The sequence below is a fragment of the Physcomitrium patens genome, chromosome 16 (genome assembly GCF_059467195.1).
Source record: "Physcomitrium patens ecotype Gransden chromosome 16, ASM5946719v1, whole genome shotgun sequence".
In the NCBI taxonomy this organism is placed as follows: Eukaryota; Viridiplantae; Streptophyta; class Bryopsida; order Funariales; family Funariaceae; genus Physcomitrium; species Physcomitrium patens.
The window spans coordinates 4,384,367-4,401,433 of record NC_143425.1 but is presented as its reverse complement, the minus strand read 5'-3'; the positions used below and the strand labels follow the sequence as shown (position 1 = coordinate 4,401,433).

At 39.4% G+C, this 17,067-nt stretch overlaps 3 protein-coding genes across 3 annotated transcripts; 2 read left to right on the top strand and 1 right to left on the bottom strand.

Moving 5' to 3' along the window:
* The first annotated feature begins 1,493 nt into the window (after positions 1 to 1,493).
* On the top strand, positions 1,494 to 4,613 carry LOC112293754 (F-box/kelch-repeat protein At1g51550). The gene is made up of 2 exons (XM_090256737.1): positions 1,494 to 3,899; positions 4,021 to 4,613. The coding sequence occupies exon 1, from the start codon at positions 2,249 to 2,251 to the stop codon at positions 3,668 to 3,670; it is 1,422 nt and encodes a 473-aa protein (XP_090112863.1). The 5' UTR covers positions 1,494 to 2,248; the 3' UTR covers positions 3,671 to 3,899; positions 4,021 to 4,613.
* A 3,042-nt stretch (positions 4,614 to 7,655) lies between these two features.
* On the bottom strand, positions 7,656 to 10,927 carry LOC112293188 (carbonic anhydrase 2). Its single transcript, XM_024542355.3, has 7 exons — positions 9,924 to 10,927; positions 9,604 to 9,652; positions 9,204 to 9,323; positions 8,768 to 8,821; positions 8,450 to 8,526; positions 8,173 to 8,278; positions 7,656 to 7,941 (listed from the first exon to the last, which is right to left on the bottom strand). Exons 1-7 carry the CDS (start codon positions 10,100 to 10,102, stop codon positions 7,795 to 7,797), a joined length of 732 nt encoding a protein of 243 aa, XP_024398123.1. The 5' UTR covers positions 10,103 to 10,927; the 3' UTR covers positions 7,656 to 7,794.
* A 1,583-nt stretch (positions 10,928 to 12,510) lies between these two features.
* LOC112293134 (tRNA (mnm(5)s(2)U34)-methyltransferase, chloroplastic) lies at positions 12,511 to 15,858 on the top strand. Its single transcript, XM_024542263.3, has 6 exons — positions 12,511 to 12,977; positions 14,013 to 14,094; positions 14,304 to 14,496; positions 14,711 to 14,781; positions 15,019 to 15,174; positions 15,307 to 15,858. Exons 1-6 carry the CDS (start codon positions 12,611 to 12,613, stop codon positions 15,428 to 15,430), a joined length of 993 nt encoding a protein of 330 aa, XP_024398031.1. The 5' UTR covers positions 12,511 to 12,610; the 3' UTR covers positions 15,431 to 15,858.
* The last annotated feature ends 1,209 nt before the right edge of the window (positions 15,859 to 17,067 follow it).

Here is a 17,067-nt window from a genome sequence, read left to right as displayed (position 1 = left end):
AATTTATTATACCTTTTTATTTTTTTAGCAACAGAAGCAATTTAAGAAACTATATATATATATATATATATATATATATAACACTAAAAATCTGTACTTTTTTACATTAATTTTAAAATTAAAAAATTAAAAGCATGTTAAATTAAATATTATATATGTATATATACCATGCTTTATATACTAAACTTTAAAACTATTTAAAATTTACTCAAATAATTAAAATTAAAAACTGAAATAAAATAGTACATCTACTAGAATAATTTCCTTTAAGACTTATTAATATTCCAATTTTATGAATTATTTGCCTTACAAAATCCTTTTTATATAAAAAATCTTCTAAATATTAATCAATATTTAAAAAATAAAAAATTCTTATAAATGAGGATTTTTTTTATCTTTGTTATAATAAAATATCATTCTAAGTATTTATTAATTAAAATTTATTAATAGAGTTCACATATGTGGCTATTGAAACTTATCCTATAATTCTTTGTTTGTTAGAAAGTCATAGCAAAACAATCTATTAGTTGATTTTTAGGTTACAAGTCTTATTGTACTTAAAAAGCTTTTATTAGATCTTCTTGGTAGCTAATACATATAAAGAAAAGAGTAGAGTTATACTCAATCTTATTAATATCTTTATTATATTTTAATATATTTTTTTTCTTTATATTTGACAATAATTATTACAAATTTCTCACGTCTTATACTTATTTCTTTTAAGTTTATTTACTTTCTTCTTAATAACACATAAACATACACACACACACACACACATATATATATATATATATATATAATAGATTTTTATTTGGATCTATGTTTCTATGAGGTGATGGATCTTAAAGAATTTTTCACTTCTAGCTTAATAGTTTTTCTTGTTGTTTTTTATATCTCCATTTTTTTTTTTTCTCTTTTTTAAATGATTATTTCTATTAGCTTAAAAAATTCAAAGAAAGAAGAAAGTTAAGGTGAGTAATGTGGTTTTTGATATTTGACCCACCCGTCTTTTGATATTTTGATTTAGAAATATCACAAGATACTTTGAGCTTGCATCACTATTGAAATATCACTAAAAAATGTCATGGTTGAAACTCTCTATTGTGATAGAAGTAGAAAAGAAAAGAAAGTGTTGCTTGTTGCATTGAGCCGTTTTCAAACTTGAGAGAAAGTTTAAGAATCCTCTCTTTATTTGTTTCACAATTGAATTCGATGTGGTAGAAGAAACCCTAAAACCTCCCTGAAACGCTCAAGTCTCCTCCAAACCCTAAAATCCAACTCGAATTGCTCTTAATCAATGCGCTCTCGCTAAACGAAGTTATGAAACTCTGCTGCTGCTGCGTCGACTGGCGTCAGGTTGCATGGCCGTCGAGCAACCTGGCGCGCTTCAATAAGATGCGTGGCAAGGGGGTCCAATCCACGCAGCTTGCAGCACAGCTGCGGAAGTATCTATAGCTATGGCGACGATCACCACCATTGGCACTCTGGGTGCTTCTGATCTCGCCTTGCTCGTCATGCCCCTTTGCGTAACGAATCGTGTGGTGGCGACCTCGAGATCGGCATCCCTGACCTTCGCGGTTTGTTTTCCGTGAGCGGGCGTGGAGCGGGGCTTAAGTCACGGGTATACGTGGACTTTGGTGAGGAATGACTCGACGTTGTGAAGGAGAAGGCGGCGAGAGTTCTTGCCCCAGTGATGTTTGTGATAGTGCGCTCTAGGCCGTGATGTTTGTTTCTTGTGGAGCCTCGGGAACGAATCCTCACATTTGTGATGGACAGAAGAAGGTTTGAAGATATTCGCCGAAGACGTCGCCTGCAAGAGGGAGGGAGAGACTGAGCGTGAGATAAAGTAGGGCTATAGGTACCTGAATGTTTCGAAGATTGTTCGGAGCTATATTAGGGGGCAGTTGTTTTTCGTTTGGATAGCCGTGTGATGATATTGTCCATGTGAATTTTGCGTGGTGGATGCACTGGATATCGTGCCCCGAGATCGCCTTGGAGAAGAACGTAAATTTTCGGTTTGGGTGGTCAGAGAGAGAAGCAACATAGGTTCAAGACATACTGATACTGATGAGCAGCGTAAGACAAAAGAGGTTTGGGCATTTTCTTCGCTCTTAGGCAGGTGAAGAGTGCCGGATTCTATTTATGAGGGAAAAGGGGTATGGTAAGGTGGAATTGTGGCATCTTTACAGGCTGACAGTAGAGTGAAAGGCCCAGCCGTGGTTTCCGCGGAAGATCGGGAGCCATTTTAATGTGTTTGCAGAGACATGATTTTAACGTAGCAATGAAGGTCCTCCAGGAAGGAAATGGGCACAACCCCAATTCGGCAGAGTGCAGCCTTGCCTTTCTTGGGTTAGATCAGATTTTGGTTATCTTACAGTTTCTCCCCGTCCAGTCATTGATTGCATTCGGACTCACATGCAAGAGATTCAAAGAAATCGCAGAGGGGGACAGCCTGTGGGCTTTCATTTGCGTACGGGAATGGGGCAGTCGAGCAGTGCACTCGTGGCCAAAGCATGGTAAAGAGAGAGGGGGCTGGAAGTGGGTTTACAGACAAATGCTGATGCTCAAGGCTGGGTCCTGGCGCAAAGTAGAGCAAGGGGGTGTGTCGCCTGCGCCTCGGGCGTCGCACTCTCTTTGTACAGTTGCAGGTAACCTAATAGTATTCGGAGGAGGGTGTCAGGGAGGGCGCCACCTTGACGACACATGGGTTGCTTCCCTGCCCACTGAAATCTCTGAAGGTATTGTTTGGCAAAGAAGCAACCTCGGCAGTCCTTCTGGACGATTTGGACAGAGCTGCACGGTTGTCAATGACGCGATAGTGCTCTTCGGGGGGATCAACGATCAAGGGGCGCGTCAATGCGATACTTGGATCAAAAGTGGATTAAGCAGCGGGAACATGCATGACAGCCCTGTCTGGGAGCTGGTTGATGTGGTGAAATCGCCTCCTCCTCGCGGTGCCCATGCAGGCTGCTGTGGCGGTGATGGCAGGGTGGTCATATTCGGGGGAATTGGAACTGAGCTGAACAGATTTTGCGACACTTGGGTTTTAGACTTGGCAGAATCCCCCCTTATTTGGCACGAGGTGATCACCCCGGTCTCTCCGCCCGCACGGTCGGGTCACACAATGACCTGGATAGGTGGTAGAAGAATGATCCTCTTCGGCGGACGAGGGATACGATTCGAAGTCTTGAACGATGTGTGGCTGCTCAACATGGAGGGTACGTTTCCACAATGGGTAGAATTGCGTCCCTGCGAACAACCCCTCCACGATCGGCCGACTCCCCGCGCTGGCCACTCTGCCACTCCAATATTCGGCGGAAGAATTTTAATTTTTGGAGGTGAGGATGCTCGTAGGTCACGAAAAGGAGATGCCTGGGTGCTTGACCCCAGGGCTGGTGTACAGGTTGGATGTGAATCCTCGTGCATGTCGAGTTATACCCAGAAACCTTTGATTGAAGAAAAAATGGCGCCTCGGTTCTGGAAGAAGCTTAAGCAGTTGGGTCAGCTCCCGAGCAGACGATCCTTCCATGGTGCATGTGCTCTGGACTCCGGGCACTCAATCCTTGTCTTCGGGGGCATGGTCGATGGGGAGCTTCTGCCAGGAGTGGCTACTGGTCTCGGATTCGACGCCGAGATGCACATGCTGCAGCTGGTTCCTTGCTGCAAGTAGCTCTCTCCCGACCCTCCTTCCTACCTATCTTCATTGTACAAATTGGTAACTCCCAAACAATCAATCAATTATGGGGTGAGGAATAACCTGGTATAAGTAAGAGCTTAGAGGTATTACAGTGGTTGCTAATAGGAAAGGATTTGGCTTAACAGTAGGGTGTTGGAAGCTGCTACAGGTGAGTGGCCTGCAACGTCCATCATGTACACATTCTAAGTTAATCATATCTCAGGTAGGGTTTCGTTGTGAAAAGCTATTTACTTTTCCTATTGGTTTCCGATAATCTAAACTAGATTTTGCTGGCTCAGTGCTCACATACTCGTGTTTGATGTGTCGGTTGATACTTGTGTCAGTTGTGAATGACTCCACTAGGCGCTCGCGTATTGTTCCCGAAGTTTCCTGTACCTATAATTCGTTAATATGTTATACCTCAATTGAAGACCGTTCACAATAATTGGTGAGCAATGATCAGCTGCCCTCGAGTGGGCTTTGCATATGAGCACTCTATGTGTCTAACGCTGCGACCTACAATCACACGTTAATCCAAGTTGCACTTTACGTGTTGCTGCCAACTATCCGACACCAATCAACCTAACTTGCGTGGAGTGGAACGTGCAATAAAGCTGCCTTGAGTCCTACTGGTTGTGATGTTTCAAGGAGTTACTCAGTGCCGACAAGTGTTGCTGTGCTGGCAGTCTCAAGCTACAACTGAATATCTTCTTGTCACCTGAATCTCACCTCTTTCCAACCTTGATATTCACTTGCTACAATCACCTAAACTAAGGTAGACAATCCATTTCTGATAACTTAAACATTTCAGCATATATCTACTTGGTGTAAAAATGGAAAAAAAATTCCCCCATGTAGTGAAATAGAATTCATGAGGATTCCAAGTATTTTTATATAAATATTTAAGTTGAAGATTCTCTTTGATCCATTTTGGACATATAGGCCTACTTAATTCTAACCAATGGTGAGTTACAAAACCAAGAATCTAACTTTTACAAAACAGTGATGTGTAGCACCTACTAATGCTATCACAAAAGTAGTGTGGCACCTAATTATACTATTATTCCACCTCAGTCAACAACTGCCACCTATTGATAGTTCATGCAAATCCATTCCAAGTACAATGAATTTTATTTCTTCACAGCTTAACATTGTTGTAACCAATCCATGACTTATTTCCAATCAATGGAAATGATTTTTTTTTGATTGAGGTCAAATCTAGTTGTTGGACTAACAAAAATAGCACATCCTATAGGTTGGAAATGAGGGAGTGGTTGATGATGGGTTAGCTATTTTACATGAATTTGATATACTTATTAAGTTTACTACAAATTCAAAAACATTTCAAAACTCTTGAGGCACAAAGTCATCTCTAATGTAAGTATATCATGAATCATCTAGAAATATTAATTGCAATTGGTTGTATAGTTGTGATTGTTGATCATATACATTTGTCTCTTCACTATATTCTATATTTCTTATGAAAACTAGTGTGTGATGAAGCAATAAGTTGCCTCAATAATAAACACACTCCTCTTAAAATGATAACTATTTTTAAAATTTTGTCACAATTGAATCTCTATTTTTATTTTGATTGTTCATCTTTCATGTAGCAATCTCATTTCATTCAATGTTTTCTTTCCCTTGTTTAGTCTTTTGACATTGTAGGATTTTGTGAAATATTGTAGAAAGGTAGAGCTATTCAATGAGAAGGGGGGTTGTTAAAGGATGAGGGGTTGCTTCAGCAATAAACTATATTGGTATTGACATTCAATAATAATCTTCTTCCAACATTTCTAAGATTTTTTATGATACAAAAACTTAGACATGCCAACACAACAAGGTATAATACAAAAATAGTTCATTTTTTAAAAAATAAAATAAAACAATAATGTCAAGAATTTATGCATAAGTAAAAAATTAAAAAGTTCAACATATTAACATTATTAGGCATGCCCTTCTTTTTGTTATAGTCCCTTCTTTTAACAAGAAATTACACTCCTTTGCAATATTTTATAATATTATACACTATCAAAAGATAAATTAATTTCTTAAAGTAATAACAAAATAAATAAATTTTAATAGAAACAAAAGCTTAAAAAGACAAGAAAAAAAAGTGGAGCACTACTCAATATAGGTAGATTGAGCATAGAAGGAGCAAGAACATCCAAATTACAGTAATTTTAAACTATAATCAAAAGCAGAATGTTATAAAAATAATGGAAAATGATCTTTGATATCCTTTGTGATTGTGTTGCAGAAAATGCCTAATTGATGGCCATTTATCTACTTACAGGTAAATAATGGGCCAAATCCTCTCTTCAGCCAACTCATGGTAGGGTTTAGAAAATAGGGTAAACCTTCTCTTTATACAGCCACCTAAACAAATAGTTTTAAAAATTAATATTAAAAAATAAAATTAGATTTATTTGATTTTTTTCCTTGTTAAAAGCCCCTTCTTTTGAATTTCTTTTCTTTTATTTTTTTCTTAATTTTCTTCGATTTAATTTAGGTGATATTTACTTTTTAATGTATCAAATTAGTACCTTTATTTTGTTACCTTTTGTTTTCTTTATCACATCTTTATATTTAATACTTATACTCACAATGAACACAAAAAAAAATTATATGAAAATAATATTCCATTAATTTTAAATGAAAATATTTTCTTTTTCTTTTTAAAGATACTTAAGAATATACATGATTTACTAATTATTGATTAATTCTTTCTTTCTTTCTTTCTTTCATTAATTTTTCATTTTAAAATTAATACATTATTTTATTTTATTTTCATCAAAGAGAAAAACAAAAACAAAAACAAAAACTGAGACTTTTACTTGAACTATTAAGATCTTTGAAACGTATACCTCACTGTATAAAAAAAAATCGATCTTTGTTAAGAAAATCACGTAAATAATATGTATATATATATGTATTTAAAATCACTACATTTATAAAAACATATTAAACCTGTGATTTACAAGTGATATTACAATACATATTTCGCCTCCTTTGGAATGGGGGCAGGCGACGGACAGCAGTGAAAAGCACCTGGGCAGCGGGCAGGGTCGAGAAATATGTGAGCAACGGGCAGGCTGAATCAGGTCGTTCATGGACGTAAAAGGCCAAAGCTGACAAGACGATGGCCAAAGCAAAACGAGGCACCTTCTAAGGAATCCTTTGTAATTAACTCAGGCCCATGCCTTTGAATATATAAAATATGCATGTTTCTTAACAGTGGAGATCAAAATGAAATTAGAAACCCCTTGAGTTGAGTGTCTGAACAGATACCACTGGAGTATTCAAGAATGTAGACGTTGTTTATTTTTTGAAGTATAATGCTGCTAGAGTGAAAGTTCATGCCCATGAGTGAACGAAATGAAAACGTTGCTAAATTTATGTGTTCAGCAGAGAGGGTGGAGTTTACTTTTTTGTTCAATCAATCTACTACTTACTCACTTAGCTTGTGAACGAAGTGGAGCATATGGAGATTTTCGGTTATCAAAATTTTGATAAAGCCGTGCCTGTGATCTGGTGGTCGAATCATGATTTGAGGCAGAGAACAAGTTTCCGCATCTCCTCAAATGCAGAGCCGGCTGAGGTCTTTGGGCTCCTGTGGAGAATTCCGTTCCTAAGGATGATTGGAAAATTATTTGTCAGATTTAGTTACCGTCGTTCAGTGTTCTAAGTATAATTAGAAAATATAAGACATTCATACCTTTTTTAGAGGGTCTAGATTGGAGGCATGCGCTGCTCAGTACCTATCTGTAAACATACTGTCGATATTGAGCATATCCAGAACGCCATTTATCGTAGAATCCTATCCTTCATATTTGAGTGTTGTTTGAATACTGAATCAAACTTAACATAAGAAAGTTCATGGTATCACGAAATCTCAAGACGAAGAATTCCGGACATGTCTACCATGGGAAGACATGCTGCTGAGAACGCACTGCTTCGGTGAACGAGACAAAAAGAATGAATGAAAATGTGCCAAACACTTCAATTTATTTCGGGTGACATGCTATCATACATCAGTAGCTTTTTACGTACATATTATTTCTACAGCTCGTAAAGTTAGAGAATAATGGCAACCTCTAATTACGCACTCCAGTCAATTAATGTTTTTGTTCAATGCGCCAGCTTGTTAACCTGCCTTCCACAAAGTCGTAGTGCATACCATATATCTGCAGATGTCCACTCTGGAGGCGCTCTTCGATAAAGGGAAATGTCAACAGATTGGCCAAAGAAAGATTGACCGCTTCCTGTGTGGATTGTTGAATAAGTCACAAATGTAAATTATTGAGAATAGAAGCTACGTATGTTACAAAACCGACTCTAGAAGTAGTTACATAGTCAAGTGCAAAGGAAACATCATCTAACTTTAACCATTGTCAACAAAAATCAAGTTGACAGGCTTTCCGCAAGTTAATAGGATCTCGATAAGCTGAAATGTGGACTTGTCATTTTAAAAGGTTGGCATCGGTAACATATACCTGTTCACAAAAACTGCATTGCTGCTCGAAAGGCTTGTCCCCCAAAAGAGAGAGAGTCTTTGCCTTGGCAGGCATTCCAATTTGCACCCAACTCCCAATGAAATCTCTGCAAAAATGTTTGAGCATGTCAGGACCTTGAACTGCACGCCGCGGAGGTTGTATTAGTACCTTAAAATGCACGACAATCCTAATATAGCTGCCACAAAAGACTTGAGACTGCAAGAGCAGAAGAGTAAAAGCATATTATTGTTGATGACAATAGAATTGAGCGCCGTACCCTGAGAAGTCATCCCGGGACATGAGAGCCTTGATACCACCACAGCTGCTATGACCCATAACAATTATGTTTTTCACCTGCCAATTCGCCAAAATATGATTCAGACGAAGAAATTAAATAGATCCAATAATTAATTGGTTGTTTCCTCATCTCTTCAGCAGTTAAATTGGAAGAACACGACATAGCGCAGATGGAACAGAGGTAATTGAGAGTTATTTTATTATAACAAAGAATGCCATGTCGGCAAATCCTCGTTTGAAATTCTTTGCAAAAGAAAGGTTACCAGGTTGAATTCAGGCAATAAACGACTCTTCTTACATTCAAAACAGTGACTGCGTACTCTATGGCAGCACTTGTTCCGTGGTGTTGGCCCTGCAATAAAAAAAGAATGCACCGCAGTCTTCAGCCACTACTTCGCTTCGAGCAAAGTAAGAAGATAACTCAGAAAATACGTCTATTGTTGTGCTTACATCGCAGAGAGAACTTTAAGGAAAATGGATGAAATTTGTACTAGTATCGGTCAACATTTGACATTCGACCTCGCTAAGTTACACTTGGCAACCTGATACGTATCCATCTTGGTTGTAAGATTAGGTTCGCAGAAACCAAGAAGAACCAAAAAAAAAAAAAAAAAAAAAAAAAAAAAAGGGAAGATGAAAGGCCCTCCAGTTCTCAGAATGCGAAACAAAAAAGCAGGTGACTTGTCCTTTCCTGAGTTCATGTATAAAACAGAGAATGACTCCAGCGTACATACCGATTCTTCGCAGGGAGGAACCAAGTTGGCAACGTTGCGGACGATAAACGCCTCACCAGCCTCAAGTCCGTGAAGCATAGTTGGACAGACACGCGAATCCGCGCATGTGATCATCATAATCTACATTGCCAAAAACATACAGCTTTAACACCATGCATTATAAACGCATGAGAACACTACTATAAGTATATTTTCACGAGTGAACCGACCGGATTACAAAATCTGAGAATCATAATAATACCTCAATCTTCGCTCTGAAAATTGATCACCTGAATCACCACCTACTGAGAAGACAAAATTTAAAATTTAATCTGATCCATTTGCTGCTTCTTGGTTACATACACGAGAAAAAATCCTGAAAAAGATGTAGCGATGTTTCCAAATCAAGGTGTGAATCTACCTTAGGCTCTTGTCCCACTCTAAGTTTGTCATATAGCTCTGGCTTCTGTCTGCACACAACCATTGAAGTAAACACACTATTAAATACAAACTAAAGCTGCTGGCCAAAAGCAGTATTTCACATAAACCTAAGCCGTTTCGAAGCATGAAAAGAGTTAGAGAAAAGACAATCTGTGATTTTCAAATGAATTAGCCTGTAAATTCTTACAACGTTGATATGCAGCTATGGACAAACGTGGGCAAGGAAAAATCTGCTACTTAAATTATTTGCTCCAACAGAAAAAAGATAGACTACTTGAGTTTACAGTAAAAATTGAATACTTGAACACTCCTTCCTTGAAAGTCTTGAATCCAGTTATGAGCTTCTCTATTACATCGTTGTTCCCGTCGAAAGTGTGGTTCTCGTCAACCACAACATGATCTGTGAGCGCATAACCGTCGTTAAGAATTTCTCCCAACCCGTGCGGTCTCCCTGCTTTGGGGGTAGAAAGCTGATCCATATCCCTCCAGGAGTTCAAGGACCACTTGAATGTTCAAAATAGAGTCCTCTACGAAAGTACAACCTCCTCTTTGCTGCACGAAAAATGAAGCCAATTAAGGCGACATACACCAACGCCACTGCTTCAAGACCTTTTGGAAGGGAAGTGCTCTAGCACAAACATGAAAAGATCTCTGTATGAATTCGCGTCCGTGCAAATGAATCGAGTTCGTTGTTTCTTTCTCCAATTAGCACTCCTCGTTCCCACGAAGCGAGAATGACTACAAGAAGCTCCAAAAAAAAACTAAAGGGGATAATTCTAAAACTAAATCGACGGACATGCACTTTTGCACTGCAGAGCCCTTTCGAATACTATACGAAGAGGTCGATCACACAATTTCAATTACTTACGACAAGCCGGGGCGGATACATGAATACAAGCCAATGGGTTTCTCTTTATCACTCCAAAGGCTCAGAAACAGCAACAACAACAACAAAAACTCCTCTCGGCGTCGATCAGCATGAAGATCGACGCTCGCCACTCGCCGAACACAAGAAAGTCTCAGTCAATGCTCAACGCTGTCAAACAGCAATTGCAACATGCTACGACAAAAACATACTTAAACACACACACACACACACGTTCCGTTCACTCCTCTAGGCTATTGCTCTCTCTCGCTCTCGCTTCGCTCTTGGTCCCGTCCCCGCAGCTCAAGCCTGGAATCAAAGCAACAGGCCAAAATCAAGCATTGATCGATCGATCGGAGCAGTGACAGCTGAACGTCGACTAAACTGCAGCGGGGGTAGTGGCACGGCGGAGCGCCGTAGACTCTCAATCTGTCGCGGAGAATTTCCAACTGAGAAATCTCCTGCATCTTCCCATAGATTAGGTCTCCGCTGCAGTCAAGTCCAGTCCCCGGAACAGTCAAGGGCCAAGCTACAGCTTAGGCGTAGTCATAGCCATGGCCATGGCCATAGGCCTGCGAAGCCACGCAAAGCCTTTCTTTGTGCACGTAATCATCGATCATGCCAAAAGCCCTTTCCTCCGCCTCCTCCCATCACCATCCCCTCTTCCTCCTCCCCCATCACCGTCCCCTCGTCCTCCTCCTCCTCGCAGTCCGTGCAATGATCGTGGGCCACGCCAACCTTCCCTCGAGACGTGGCGTCTACGTGGACACCACGTCAAATCTCGATGCCTCAGTCCTCTCACCAGGTTTATATCAGGAAAAAAGTGTCCTCATCCATTCAAGGTGAGTGGGTGGCCCGTGCATTCTTTGCCTGTGACTGCCCACTTGTACTGACCAATGTGAGCCAGAAGTTTGTTTGTTTTTATTTATTTATTACTTCAATGAATTTTGGGGTTGACGTCCCACTTGGCAAAGGGCTTCCTGGATTTGATATGCTTCATAAGTTTTGAGGCAAAGTTTTTGGGAGTCACGGTCAGAGTTGGAGTTGCTGATGTGGTGGAGTAGAGGGGTCCATTGTAAAGTTCTTCTCCGTTGCAATCGGGATTGAAGCAATGAAGTGGCAATTTGTGACTTTGGCAGGACTAGTAGGGCAAGGAAGTGGGACAAGGATTAAGTTTATAATTGTTTTTGTGGAGGGCATGAATGGAACATAGTCTACTTTGAGACTCAATCAACAAAATTGACATCAAGTCTGACTTCAACTTGGATTTTTTTAATTATATATATATATATATATATATTTTCTATCCTAATTCCACTTGCAGGATAATAGCAAGGTCAGTAGTTGTCTAGGAAGTGTGACAGAAGTGGAGTGTAGATTTTCATTGCATTGCTAAAATAAATTAATATAAAATAAAAAAGCAACTTCAAGGCCCAAGGGAAAAAGTTGACTTGGTTTGTAGCTGAGTTTTTTTTTTATATTTTTTTACTTTTTTACTTTTTTTTTTTTTTTTTTAAATGTTTGTCTTCATCCATAGAGTGAAATTTTCTGATGTGTATCTTGATGTCATATAATCTAAGTATTTCTATTGTTACAAGGTACAAAGGAATACCGTTTTTCCATCAATGAATATATTTTTTAAAAAATTCTTCACAACATAAATGGTATAATTTTTTTTTAGATTATCTATTTAAATTTTTTATGATATATACATAAATAAATCAATAATAGGAGACAAAAAAGCAAGAGAGTAAAATATAACCACTATGTGTGGACCCATGTATACGAAAAACAACCCACATATATCAAACAAGGGGGGTTCCAAGGGTGCAATGATGCTTAAAATTGAGTGGTTGCTTTAGTAAAAATTTGGGTCGCTTTATCATTCCCCCATATTTTACTTTACTTGCTTGCAGATGGGGCCACCAACCAAAGTTAACTATGCCCTTGCTGGCGTGGCAGCCAACTCGGAGCAATACTGGCCGCGGATTCGCGTGGTGGGGCGACGAGACGGCCTATCGATCGCCGAGGTTTTTGCTGCTGCTGCGCAATCTGCAGTTTGAGACTGTTTGGATTCGTGGGTTGGATTGCATGCTGCACGCTGCCATTTCGCTTCCGTCAGATGCAGTTCGCGCGCGCACGCGTAGAGCGAAACCACGGCAGCTACGGACAGAGAGAGACAGAGCGAGACAGTAGCACAGTGGCGCAATTTGTGAAGGGAGAATTGTGTCTGGCTATGTCTCCGAGAGCGCTGTTGAAGCTGCACGCTGGTAGCCTCTGGTCGCCGGCGTCGAGAGCTCCAGCGCAATGTGGTGGTCGCCAGCCTCGTGTCTGCATCTCTACCCGATTCCGAAGCCGAATGCGGTCACCCAGTGCTGGTCGGAGCGACGACGGCGTTGCAATCCAAAGGATTCGGCCGGACGCAACCCACTTGCGGAGCAGGTGCTCGACGCTTGATTTCTCCGGACGCGTGAGCGCCACGAGTGCCGGTATGTGGTTTCCTCCCCCCCTCTCCTTCCCCTGTATTCGTCTTCTGCCAGGTCCCTTTTTATCTACTGGGAGGTAATGGAGCGTCACAGAATAAGTGTCGGTCTGTTTCTTAATTGTGTGCATTGTAAGGCGTTTCTTGAATTGCATCCCTCACCTTACTTTACTTAGGTTTTTGTGAAAGTTTTAATTTTTCGACGAATTTCACAATTGAATAGGAGCAGCCCGTGTTTGTATTTTGATGCAACGATCTGCTGCTCGGTGTTACGATTGCAATGATGTGTTTCACTCAGCTGGTTCAGTTTACAATGATTTTCCGGCGTCGGCTATGGCTGTTTCCGTTGGGTTTTTTCACTGCACGACGTAGCGCTTAGGGCTTTAACAGTGTTTTTTTTTTTTTTTTTTTTTTATTTTTTATAATGGTGTCTGTGAATTGCGTAGTGAGACCATGGTTATGAGCGTTAGAGTTTTTGTTTGGAACGGCCCCTAGGTATAGTATTGTAAATTTCGTGTTTCTTGTTGAAGATTAGTGCAACTTCCAGGAATATTTTCGATAGCTCCGAATTTACAGAAGTTGTCTTTGGAAAATGCCCTAAGACTGCTGCAAAATAAATAAATAAAAAAAATGTTTATTCGCGGTGGTGACATTGGTTCTCTACCGGCATCACCCCACGCGCCAGAAATATCCCACTTTGACATTGAACACACATAATGTTTGAGTGGTATCAGATTCAATTTATGTATAGCTCAAGTCTCACGGTGTAAATTGCAATTCTATTTCCCACGTAAGGCGCTCAGAAGTTGTGCATTGAACCTGCTGAGTGAAACTGAGCCAGCGTAGACTGTTGTTGTCTACTACACACGCACGAAGAGAAATCAGATAGTGAGCATCACTTTTCTAGTAGAAGTGAAATTGCCTCGCACTCCCATGCTTTGCAATGCCTCTTCATGTTTTGAGTTGGATTACTCTTCAGTTGGCATTTTGACCTAAGTTATCACGACGGGAAAAATAACGCATCATTCTTGTTGCACTGCAGTAGCTGTTTCCGATGTGGAAGACGCGGTAGACCTAAGCGAGTTCGTCTTTACTGGGGGGAAAGTAACCTCAGTTGCTCACGGGTATTCTTATTGACCAGTCTGCGAACTAAAATTGGTGTCTCTCGTTGCATTCCATGGATGTAGACCTGAACTGTATCAGTACATTGGTATGATACGATTGCCCTTATTGGAACAGATTGCAGTACTTGTGCTTGAATCCTAAAGTTGAGTGTTTTTCTCTTTATATAATCTCACTTGATTCTCCACGTTATGGAGGCAAACTAGTGCAGGGTGTGGAGGAAGGTTGTAAGATCAGGTGACACAGTAGTAGATGCTACATGTGGGAACGGGCACGACACACTAGCGTTGGTAAAGATGGTGTGTGCAGACAATGCTTTGGGTTACGTTTATGCTTTCGATGTTCAAGAAGATGCCTTGGCGAACTCTTCTTACCTTCTTGACCAGCGTCTTGACTCAGTGCAGGTACCTTTGAAACCTAGACCTTTTGATGAGGAAAGAAAAGTCCGCACTGAGATGAAATATTTCACCTGTCATACTATTAGATTACTATGGCTCTATAATAATGATATCATTTTAATATTAGATTTCCTGCTGATTTGTCATCGCCATTCATCACACTTCGTATATCTTTTGCATGTGACATGGAATCCCAAGTTTTTGGTGTGTCATTGTCCAGAGAAAGCGCGTTAAGCTTCTGCGATTATGCCACAGTCAGCTCGAAAACATCGTAGGCGAGACTCCAATAAGGTATTAGCAAATATATTCGCATATGCTTCTGCTATATTGTACACTCTTGTGATGATCGCTACTGCTCATTCCGATGAGCTTGTATCAGATTAGTTACTTGCTTCAGTAGGCATCTTTTGAGCGCCCTTTCGAACAGTATGCTGTTCTGAAGGTTTGTTAAGACTTACAACTTTGTGACCCCATCTCAATTCAGCATTAGAACTCACTTATTGCGATGTGGACATTGTATACATGCAGACTTGTAACCTTTAATCTTGGTTACCTTCCTGGTGGCGATCACAATGTGGTAACAAATGTCGACACTACAATACAAGCGCTTCAGTCCTCAAGCAACGTATTACAATCCGGAGGGCTTATTAGTGTTGTTGCATATGTTGGACATCCTGGCGGACGGTAAGCGTTCTTTCCCGAAGGATTTTGAGTTTGGGATGAGTCTGATGCAAACACGATGCATCAGGAATTACCCTCGAGGATGCATCCAAAAAGAGGTTAAGAGTTAAACTTAAGTTCCAAGTTAACGTGCAGGGAGGAGTATGACGCTGTTATGGATTTTGGTTCAAAACTGCCGAAGAATACGTGGGTATGCAGTCAGCATGAGTGGGTTAATCGCCCCCTTAGCCCACGACTTATCCTCATGTTCAAGAGATAAATATAACCACTCTCTATTGTACAAGCTTGAGTCAGCTGCTTGATTGCTGGAAGCCGCCGCCCGAAAGTTATGACCAGTAATCGAAGTTCCAAGCGTTACTGATGGTATTAGCACTCGATGGAGCTCAATAACTTGAATTGGAATTGAGTTGCTGCACAATCTTTTGTAGCTTGTCTAGGCATTTCCATTGCACGAGCTTTGGAATGGTGAGCATGTATAGGAACTTTTTTAGCACCGAGTGCGTTGGGGTGGTTCCGCGAGACTGCTCTAGAAACTAGGAGATTCATGTTTTTTACAACTACGGTTTAATTTCTTCCAAGGAGGTTTGCGGTCACATATTTTTAACAGTTGTACCAATTCAACTGTTGCTGAGCAGAAAATCACTGATAAAGATGTTCAAGGTTGGTTTTTCTGTTGGTTTTTTTCAAGCAAGATTTGCAGAATGGCTTTGAAATGTTTAATGGGTTCTTCTCGTTCAGATCTGGTTTTGGATGGTCAGTTTCATGGCCAGTACATAAAGCGCTTGATGATCATCATGCAACTCCTAGTCTCTGAGAAATCTTATTTATTGCCTCCACTAATAAGGTATTTTTTGTAAGCGTAAACAGTATTCTTATTTTGATTCCTGCAACATCTTGCTTTGTTTTTAATGTAGGTTTTTTGTGCCCAATTCTTATTGATTAAGGAATTTTCTTCTTAAACTCAAACTTTCCTAAACAAGACCATGCTTCAATTGCAACAGTTCTTGTCTTTTATACATTTTTGTACTTCCATCTTAAAAAAGACAATTGTTGTTGACTTCTTAGTCATGATCTTTATCTTCTCAAACTTCATTTTAAACTTTTATGAAAAGTCTTTATTTTGAATCTGTCTTAGATTGTCCTGATAACTCTTCAAATGTAGTTGAGATAAATGTGCCTTGCTATTTTTGATTTTAGAATGTTTGAATTAAAATAAAATTATTATATTAACCTCTTTTACCTTAATTTTATCATCTTTGAGCCTTTAGCATTACAACTCTTTATGCAAAACTATCCAAATAGGCAACTTAGCATATTTATTTGCAAGGTTTATTTTTTAGTTAATTTGTAATATTTAATACTTAAAAAAAGTCTCTAATTAACAATAATTAATCCTTGTTTATCATTTTATATTGCTCCAAAGAGCATGCTATATGTGCTTATCAAGCCCCATATTTCAAATAATACAGTCGAGTTATATAAACTATCATTTTAATATTAAAAAATTGATATTATCTCATTTAAGTAGGTTTCAAAATGCAAATTTGTTACATGAAATTGAAGCAAATGATGAAGGCCTATCAACATTTTGGTTAGCTACAAAGATAAAAAAATCCCCTCTATTTCATGTACTCCATTCTTTTTAGCAGAAAATAGAGAGATGTACAAGTTCCTTGTATATTTGATTTGAGTATATCTGCTAGGATTGAGCTAGTACGTGCAGCAAGAATCCTATCTAAAGATAATAGCATTCCAATTGGGAGAGTGGTGTTTGTAGAGGAGTCGTCTTCATATACAAGAAAAACAACAAACTAAGACTTAAACTCAGTATCTTGGATCCAATAATATTACTAGATAAGATCAGCTTACTAAGATTGTCTCTAGACTCTTTTCTCA

What these genes read in the sequence shown, in the direction of transcription:
- LOC112293754 (XM_090256737.1), top strand. Translation starts at nt 2,249, where the DNA reads ATGTGTTTGCAGAGACATGATTTTAACGTAGCAATGAAGGTCCTCCAG.
- LOC112293188 (XM_024542355.3), bottom strand. Translation starts at nt 10,102, where the DNA reads ATGGATCAGCTTTCTACCCCCAAAGCAGGGAGACCGCACGGGTTGGGA. An exon ending in TTCAAGGAAGGAGTGTTCAA is followed by an intron (nt 9,653 to 9,923) that starts GTATTCAATTTT and finishes GGTTGTGTGCAG; the next exon opens with ACAGAAGCCAGAGCTATATG. An exon ending in TCCCGGGATGACTTCTCAGG is followed by an intron (nt 8,279 to 8,449) that starts GTACGGCGCTCA and finishes ACATTTTTGCAG; the next exon opens with AGATTTCATTGGGAGTTGGG.
- LOC112293134 (XM_024542263.3), top strand. Translation starts at nt 12,611, where the DNA reads ATGCAGTTCGCGCGCGCACGCGTAGAGCGAAACCACGGCAGCTACGGA. An exon ending in GTAGGCGAGACTCCAATAAG is followed by an intron (nt 14,782 to 15,018) that starts GTATTAGCAAAT and finishes GTATACATGCAG; the next exon opens with ACTTGTAACCTTTAATCTTG. An exon ending in GTTGGACATCCTGGCGGACG is followed by an intron (nt 15,175 to 15,306) that starts GTAAGCGTTCTT and finishes GTTAACGTGCAG; the next exon opens with GGAGGAGTATGACGCTGTTA.